This window comes from Empidonax traillii, unplaced genomic scaffold (assembly GCF_003031625.1).
Source record: "Empidonax traillii isolate 1590-97213 ecotype Southwest subspecies unplaced genomic scaffold, ASM303162v1 scaffold68:size1967880, whole genome shotgun sequence".
Classification (NCBI taxonomy): domain Eukaryota; kingdom Metazoa; phylum Chordata; class Aves; order Passeriformes; family Tyrannidae; genus Empidonax; species Empidonax traillii.
The window spans coordinates 1,632,155-1,641,587 of NW_020955261.1; the positions used below are offsets into that span (position 1 = coordinate 1,632,155).

The following is a 9,433-nucleotide window of genomic DNA, read 5'->3' on the forward strand; positions in this document are numbered from 1 at the left end:
CAAAAAATATGAGACATTCTGATGAAGTGAAAATTGACTGCGCTAACACGGCATGAAACTAAAGGTCAATGCAACTGTATCTTAATAGAGTGTCTCGAATCGAGGTGGACTATTTTAAATGCAGCTTGCTTTTGCTGCACTCATTGCCATAGCAATCCTAACGCTCCATGTTGATGTACCATAAAAGCAGTAGTTTGAATTTCAAAGAACCTGCCTTTGAACTTCTCCCTGCCTGATTAGGCACTTGCGTGGTGTGTGTGTGAATGCGGGAGCGTGGTTGTGTGTGCTGGCGGTACGCGGGATGCGGGGGGGAGCTAGGGCAGCGCCCCGCCGGCGTTTGGGTGTCCGAGCCAGGGGGGAGCGTCTGTGTCCGTGTGCGAATTCAGTCTGTGTGCCAGCACACTCCCTGATCCCTCCTGGTCCGCTCTACCTGGAAATATTTTTCTGATGTGGGAGAGGAGGGGGAAAAGAGCGTGACAGTCCGTCCTTCCCAGCACTTCACAGCTCCCTGGCGACATCTCTAGAAGCACGAAACACGCGGAGAAAAACGCTCAAAATCCTTGGTTCTCCCACCACCCACCTCTTGCAAAGCAAAGCAAGACCCTATCCCGGTCCCGCTGCGTCCCGCACCCTGCCCATGGCGGGTGCGCTCAGGGGCGCACCCTGTGGCTCTCCGCCGAGAACTCCCCAGCTTATCCATATCCACAGCCCCCCCCCCCCCCCCCCCCCCCCCCCCCCCCCCCCCCCCCCCCCCCCCCCCCCCCCCCCCCCCCCCCCCCCCCCCCCCCCCCCCCCCCCCCCCCGCAATGCCATTTCCCACACTCCCGAAATTTCTTAGTCCCTTCAAAACTTCGCGACCGCCGCTCTCGCCTTTAAAGGGCCGAGCGCCAGCAATAGTGTGTGGCGAGATGTCTCCCAGCCGCGACTACAAAGGTAGATGATTTAAACAGTGTTTGCTAGGACCACGTTTCGCCTAGGAAAAGATGAAGTCTTTGATGATGGCCAACTCGGTGTCAATAAGTGGCTTTCTTTGAGCCATATTCAGATGGGAACGTCTTGCTTGCCAATTGCCATAGAAATCCTAACACACCATGAAGATTGTCCAAGCGCCAAGCCTTCCGTTCTGGGCTAAATTACTTTGAAGTGGGGCAGGACGTGCACTGGTCAATGTTAACTCTATAGGGCGGGCAGGGAACACTAGGAGAGGGAGGCTGGAGGGGGGGGAAGCAGAAAATAAGAAGGGGAAACTTGTTTTAGACACTCTATACAAGGTTCTGCTCATTGTCAGATATCTTTTATCTTTTATATTTCCCATGAATGATTCATGTCTCGGTGGCTTTGTGTCGCCTTCCTTTTCACAAGAAACTTCATTAGGGAGCTATAAGTTTTCCCATTGATTGGAGCCCTCATTTATGAGTGTTTTTCTGCTTCGTATGTTGGTTATTGTCATTCTGCTTGAAACAACTCTTTGCAACCTGTTTCACCTTTACCACATTTAACAAAACTGACTTAAAAAACACTCTAACCTTTTGGTGAAACTGTTCTTGACATTTTGACCAGTCATTTTCGAGCATTGGTAAATTACAGGGAGGGGAGTGCAATCATCCTGGACTGGTTTTATTTAATTGATTCTATTTTTAAAAATCAAAAAATAATCCTGAAGGATGCTGACACACAATTCTGTCTGGATTTTTTCATAGGTTTCTTTCAGTTTTCCTCTCTAGAAACGAGAAACCTGTGTCCTTGCTCAACTCCGGAAAACTTTTTTTTTTTTTTTTTTTCCTCTCCTTCATTCCAGTGATCTCCTGACGTTATTTCTTGCCTGACCTGACTGTGTGTTTCAGAATCATGTTCTGGCATACGGTTTTGCGTCTGTGTCTACTACTGAAGAGTAGTGCTGTTTAACTCACGAGTATCCGAGAGAGGAGATTGCCAGGAACATCTCTTTTCTTTTTTTTTTTTTTTTTTTTTTTTTTTTTTTTTTTATTCCCAACAGAAATACTAACATTTTGATTTGATGCTCTGATTAGCTGTCCTTGAGAGAAATGAAGAATGTCGTGTGTATGAATGTCAGACTTTTGTCTGTCTTATCTGTCTGTCCATCCCTCTCTTTCCCCTGTGCTTGGGAAGCCAGCAGCAGATAACTCAACTGCTCCATCATGGGAAGACACTCCCCAATCCCGTGCCCCCACACCCCCGCCCTTAGCCCGGCTCAGGGGCAAACCCCACCAGGAGCAAGGCCTGCAGCCACGGGGGGACCCAGGGCTGGCTCGGCCCAGAGCATCCCTCCACTGCCTGGCTGCAAACCAAAATGTAAATCTGAAGGAGAACCGTCTTTACTCACACGTTTCTCTGGGGAAAGCCGGTGTATCTCAGACACCCCCAAAATCTCCCGGTGCTGCTCCTGCCGCGCTATGATGCTATGGCTATATCTGACTCTACCTACTGACCCTCGGGGGGAAAAGGGAATGTTTTGGCCTGTCTCTGCCCCTCGTCTGTCAGTAAGGCACATGCAATACATAGGAATAATATTTTTATTCATTTGCATGATAATTTCTTTTTTTTTTTTTTTTTTGCTTTTTATGGGGTTTACAGAGATGAAAAATTTTAAATTAGCATTTTTTATTTAGGAGGTATCATGTGTCATAAAACTGTCGGGGAATTGTGTAACCCTACGTGTAGCAAGTACATAAAAATAGTGATATATCCCCCCGAGCCATAGTTTATAAACCCTGCCATGTCGTAATGTATAGTGCAATCTGTTGTTAAAAAAATGCATAAATTAAAAAGTTCGTTTATAAATCAGCACCAATATATCTCTAATAAGATTACATTACATAAATTATTCTTTAGAAAGTCCATACCTTCCTTTATTATTTTCTATTTATTCAAATGGGCTTTGAAAAACAAATAAAAAGCAAATCGAATGAACTTTAAAAAATTATTTTCTATTCAAGTTTTCTGTTTGTTTTTAAAGTAACACCTGCTTCTTTAGATCCAACACAATAATATGAAGACAACGTTTAAAGGCTTCCAGAGTGACAGCACCATGCACTGTACTAATAATATAATATCTCTATGAACTATACATATATATATCAGCACCAACACACCGCACGGAGCACATGCAGGAAGAGTCTGTTTCACATTACATCATTCATTCAAGTAAGCTGAAAAATATAATGTTTGTTTTGTTTGTTTGTTTGTTTTTACAAACCACAGCATCATAAACAACAATCTATCACCAAAATTAATAAGAAAATTCTTTGGTGTGCTCTGTACTGTTCCAGGGGAGGGGGGGTAAAAAAAAAAAAAAAAGAAAAAGGGTGATGTCAGAAAATAAATTAATTCGACTGTACAAAATAATCGCGTTCACATACACGTTATTAACAATGACAAGACGACATCCACCATTCACGGCACACAAAACACATTTCCACGAGCCCTGGGGGAGGGGAGGGAGGCTGCCGCTTCTCCTCTCAGGGTCTCTGAGGAGGAATTAGTGCTCTTTACTTCATTTGCGCCCTGCTCCTGGCTCCTGATGGATGGGCAACAAGACCGGACTGTCCCCCGCGCCCCGCAACCCCTCGGCCGCTGGGCTGGGCCGTGGTGGGGTGGGGGGCGGATGGCACCCCGACGGCACCCTCCTTCCCAACCCCTGGCCTCCCTCCCAGCAGCTCCTGTCCCCTCCTCCCAGGTGACTCTGCCGAGCCCCTTCAGGGGGATGGTGAAAAGCACGCAGGCATCGGCTCGGTTGGAGAGAGGAAATAATATATATAAAAATAGTAATAAAAAGACAATCCCTCTATCCCTGCCCCTTACTCCAGGACTTGCTGGGCCCAGGGGGGTTGCTCCCCTTCCCAAACCCCAAAGAGGCCGGAGGGAGGATGAGGCAAGGTCTTCCTCTGCGAGACAAACTTTAAAAAACAATAATAACCAGAGTAATAATAATACCAAGCCCGAGAAAAGGAAAATTCACTGCCAGTTTTCGTGTTTTAAAAAAAAAAATATATATATATCCAAAATGTATCACAGTATCACAGTTGTCAAATAGCAGCGGGTTTCTTTTATTCTCTGGCTGCATTTTAGGAGCCATACACGTACAAACCATGGAGGAGTGATAAAAGAGTCCTGCTTCTTTTGTCTTTCCTTCCCTAAATCGTTTGCACATGGTTAGGACTAGAGGAGAAAGAAAGAAGGCTGGAGAGAAAATGCCGGGTGCAGGTGGGATCCACTGACTCGGGAGAGAAACCATCAATTACAAAGGAGCTGAACTTCAAGAGGGGTAGGAAAATGCATTTATTTCAATTTATTTTAAGGGATGCATAACCTGTCCTTGATTGGCTGGAGCTTCAGCAGGTGCTGCTTTACAGTCAGGAGGCTGCTGCTGACCTGGGGCTTTACCCAGGCCAAAGAGGAGGCGCTGAGTGGCAGCTAAGGTATTTAAGAGCTACTCCAGAGAGCGGCTGGGCTCTGCCAGCTCGCAGACTTTGCCAGCTAACTCTCTTGTTAAGAGCAATGGGCATGGGCAGGATGGGAGAAGGATATATCCCTTGGCACTGTACCCCTGCAAACCGAGCAGCTCGGGTGGCTGAGATGGCCCAGCTTGGCGTTACAATGCTTTTTCTTACCAAAAAGGAAAAAAAAAAAAAAGGCCGAGTCTCTTTAATTAAATTAGTTACCATACAAACACCATAGGGTTTTGTACACGGAATAAATAGCACGAGTCAAACCTGATGACACTTCCAGAGCAACCCCCCCATGCCAGGTGGCTGCTGCAGCCCGGGCCAGTGTGGTGGGGCTGGGGCGGCAGCTCAGCACGGCCCTAGGGAGCAGTTCTGCCCCCAGAGGTCCTATGGGGCTCGTCCTCCTCGGAAGTCGGGGAGGTGTCGCGGCTGGAAGGGGTGCGGGGCCGGCGGGGACCCCCCCCGGCCTGGCAGACGTACCACTCACTGAGGTTGGTGACCGGCGGGGAGAGGGCGGCGGAGCGGCCCCGGGGCGGCTCGGCGGCCGGGTCCGCTTCAGGGGGCAGCGGGCCGTCGGTGGGCCCTGCCGAGTAGCCCTGTGAGCCTGGCGGTGGGGAGGGCGGCGGGGACTTGCAGTGGATCTTCATGTGCTTCCGCAGGGAGCTGGGGTGGGTGTAGGACTTGTCGCAGCCGCGGATCTTGCAGTAGTAGGGCTTGTCCGAGGTGTGGACGTGGGAGTGCTTCTTGCGGTCGCTGCTGTTGGCGAACTTCCTCTCGCAGCCGTCAAACTCGCACTTGAAAGGCTTCTCCCCTGCCGGGACACAGCAACGGCACCGTTACCGGCGGGCGGGGGCTCGGCCCTGCCCGCAGCCCGCCCGCCGCATCGCAGCCCCTCCGCAGCGCGGCCTCCGGGGACGAGCGGCAGGGCAAAGCTTCCCCTTCCCTCCTTCTCCTCCCCTTTCCCCTTTTTCCTCTCCCCTCACGACAGTCGTGACACGCCCGAGGCTTCCGACCTCTCCCTCGTGTTTTGCTGCCTGTGACACGCCGCTGGCAGCCCCCAGGCCCAGAGCCCCGGGCTGGCGGCGGCAGGGCCCCCCCGGCCTTGTTTGCCCTCTGCGGCGCTACCCTCGCACACGAGAAACCTTCATTACCGCTCTAATGACCAAGCCCAAACAAAACCTCTCAATGCCTTTGCCTGCGAGGGCTGGCGTTTGCCGGCAGCCTGGCTCGGCTGGCACATCTCCTGCGTAATCCTTTCCCAATGGGCACTGCGCTGAGGGGAATAATTAGTCTGGGGGAAATAAAAGTAACACCTGTTTAAGCATCCCGATATAAAGGCGGAGTACCTTCCGCTCGGACTGAGAACCTGCAAGCTGGGGGCACCAACGCGAACACTGGAGATGAGGGCAGCCAGACTGCTGTTACCGTGGCTGGTTACCTCGGGCTAAGTTGGATCTAAAAATGTCTGGATTCTCTGTTTTAAGTTTTACGCGTTACTTAACAATTAAAGGGGTTGTGAAAATCACACCCTCATCTCCACACATAACATACCCTGGAATATATATGTTCTGGTACCTATAGCCATGTCCCGGACCAACCCTTCCCCGTAGTTCCTGAATAGGGCTGGGTAAATGCCTATTGCTGGGAGACTGGAGGGAAAAAAAAAAACAAAAAACAGTGGCGGATCCCTGTACTGAACTTTTTCTTCCCCTGCCATGCACACGCCGGTTTGATATAGACCTGCACAGATAATCCTTGTCATGACTATTGCGACTCTTGAATCAGTTTAGGCATGACTGATGTGTATTTTCAGATCTGTTTTGCTCTGAATTATCACAAATAACGACCCAACACCTCTCTGGGTGGACATTTGCTCATTATCACCCAGCAATTTTTACTGCTCCTCACGTTTTTACAAACATATTGCATTTAGCAAAATAACAATGGAGATAAGAAAACTATTTTTATTTTCAGAAGCTGTTTTTCAACTGTTACTATAGAAACATACACCTCCACAACCTATTTATGCATCAGTTTTTTCAATTAAAATTGGCTCACCTACCACCAATGTGGTAGCACTAGAAAGTTTATCTTTTAAAAAAAAAAAAAAAAAAAAAAAGAGGGGAGGAAAAAAGGAATTAAAATTGTACCTCGTGGATTTTAAGTGCATGAAAACCCCTGCACACCCCCAAGACAAATTTCCAGTCACTTTGTTTGTTCATTGATTACTATTATTTTTTCTGGGAAAACAAAGTGAATTTACCAGAGGTTTTGGCTGGTTTCTATCTGTGTTTCTATCTTACTCTAAGGATGCAGGCTCACACCTCCTGCTGCTGGCAGTGGCCTGCAGAGCCCCAAGTGAAGCTGCCCTGAGAGATGCTCTGACCAGCTGGACCAAATTGCATTCACTCATTCGGGGCTTTAGGAAAGTGTCTTTCCACATGGGTTCACGTGTGGCACCCTCACCAGTGTTCAGATCTCAATGATACAATTCCCGATAAATCCAGGAGTGGGGAAGGTCCTGGTGTGTCCCCATTATGCTGATGAGGGAATAACGTCAGAGTTTAACTATTTGTAGGTGGTTTTAACCCAAGGAAGGGGATGAGATGCCAGGTGCCACCCCATAACTCCTCCCGGCAGTAGCAATGCCGGTGGTGGGGAGGGACACAGAAGGGGCTTGAGGTCACTTTTTTTGGAGGGTGGCAGAGTATGGAAATCATCTGAAGGAAGCCTGACCACCCTGAACATCATCTTCAGTGAGGGGGCAGTGAAGTTGCAGGAGGGAGGGGATCCCCATTTCTGTTAGGATACACTGGGGGTGGCAACAGGACTTTGTCCCCAAAACGGGACAGGAGCTGCAGAGTGGGGTGTGCAGACTGCAGGGTAATGCTTCTGAGGAAAACAAATAAAACAAAAACAAAAAACAAGCAAGCGAACGCCTCCTGAATTTACCACCATACTCTTCTTCCTGCAGAATTACCAGAAACATGCAAAATCCCCTAATGATACAATTATGGTGTTATTATTCCCCACACACGTACCCCTGAATGCCCATAATAAGCGAATAGTTTGTAAATCTCTCCTGCTCCCAGGCTGCACATGACTAAATTAAAGCTGAGACAGTAAAATTACAGTAATTAATCTGATAGGCATGGGCAGAAGGTTTGGGATCCCTTGTCCACTCGAAGGCTCTGCGTGGGGAAAGACTCATGACCTCTTTGTCCTACCGTGGGCCGAACTGTCGTTTGAGGTGGGTTGTTGCCCAGAGCCCCGAAGGCTGCTTTGTTGTAATGACCCCTTCTGCGTAGATATAGCCTTTCCCCGTGGGCTCATGCATGGGCACCCTCCCGTGGACTGCAAGCTGAAAACTCCAAATTTCCTTTGCAAGGGGCCATGTCCCACGCAGGGCCTCGGGCCAACTGTCGACCTCAGCTTAGAGCTGCAAACTGTGCCCGATACATATTTGGGTTATTGGGGGGGAGGGGGATGCCTTTTTCCCGCTGAATCTCTCTGACCGTTCCCGAGCCTCTCCCGAACTCGTTCCCACCTCCCCCCACCCCCCAGCCCGCTCCTCGGAGCTGAGATGGGTAAGGAGTTGAGAAGCTAGCTAGGAAAGTCCACAGTGAAGTTTTGTTTTTCAAACCAAGGCAGATGGAGAAGGCTATAGATGACAAAACCACGGGCCTCCCGCACTTAACTCATCCCACGGTGCCATTAACACAACAAGAAAAACAACAAAAAGTGTCAGACCCCCCAGGAGAAATCTTCCTCCCCCACCCGGGGCTCTGGGTGCAGAGCACCGGGCACCCTCAAGGCTCCGCTGCTATCCATGAGCTCATGCCTGACATATTCTGCAGATAAAAATCTATAATCCTTTCAGCCATGGGCCATTTGGTTTTACATCAGTACAACACGTTGCACGGTCGCCGCTTTTCTCTTCCCGAGCAGCACACAATAAATCAAGAAAGCAATTACGGCAACTCCACTTCCTTAAGTATCCTCCGAGGAATAATATTTATCTGCCACTATAAATCCCGGCTTCGTTCGTTTTCGGCAGAATTTTTACACCCAGATGGAAATACGTATTTCAGGGGTGGCGATGAATGAAGTGAAAAAGAAAAATAAAGGGGGAAAAAAAAAAAAAGAAAAAAGAAGAAGGGAGAAAAAAAACAAACCAAACCAAAACAAACGCAGAAAGAAAAAGTACTCAAGGGCTCATACACAGCCCGAGCCTCTCCAGGGACCCCGCCTGTCCCCTGGGGCATCTCCCCCGGGTGCCGCTCCCTCCTCCCGCAGCCCCGCCGGGCAGTCGGGGCAACTTTGAAGTTTCCTTCTTAGATCACCAAAGGGAGTGAAGCGTCTCCTCCGGTGAAAGCCTTCCCCCGCCTTGTTCCGTGATCTCCGGCTCCGCCGGCACCGCCGCAGGCGGGAGGAACCTGGGCAGCACCAGCAGCATCGGGACCGGGGTCAGTGCCCGTACCCAGAGCCACGGGCAGCCCCGGCAGCGCCACCGGCATCCCCAGCAGTTACGGCAGTATCGGTAGCCCACGCAGAGGGTACCGCCCGCAGTATCGGTGGTCCCACTAGGAGGGACAGACCCGGAGCGGGGGTAGCCCCAGGAGCGCTGGTCACAGGGGCAGCCCAGTAGCCCCGGCAGTACCGGCAGCCCCCAGCGCCGCCGCCGCCCGCAGCGCAGGGGAACTGCGCCCCCAAGAGCCCCCGCGGCCCCATCTCCGCCGGGCCAAGCGTCCCCCGCCCGGCTCCGTCCCGCCGGCAGAACCGGCAGGAAAAGCAGAATGCCGTTTTCGGCGCGGGGAGGGAGGTGGCAAAGCGCAGTGCTCCCCAGACAGGGTGTGCCCTGGACAGGGGTGGAGGGAGCCGGGACGGGCGGGTCGTCTCCCGCTCTTCCGCAAGGGCTGCTGCTCATCTTCCCCCGGCTCTGCGTTATTTATTAATCGGTGTATTTA

General features: G+C 50.5%; 1 protein-coding gene across 1 annotated transcript in view; it reads right to left on the reverse strand.

The window, feature by feature from the left end:
• Positions 1-3,146: 3,146 nt before the first annotated feature.
• Positions 3,147-9,433, reverse strand: part of ZIC5 (Zic family member 5) — an 8,417-nt gene continuing 2,130 nt past the window's right edge. The window contains 1 exon segment of the mRNA XM_027880366.1: positions 3,147-5,277. Coding sequence (XP_027736167.1) covers positions 4,826-5,277 — 452 coding nt within the window. The 3' untranslated portion in view covers positions 3,147-4,825.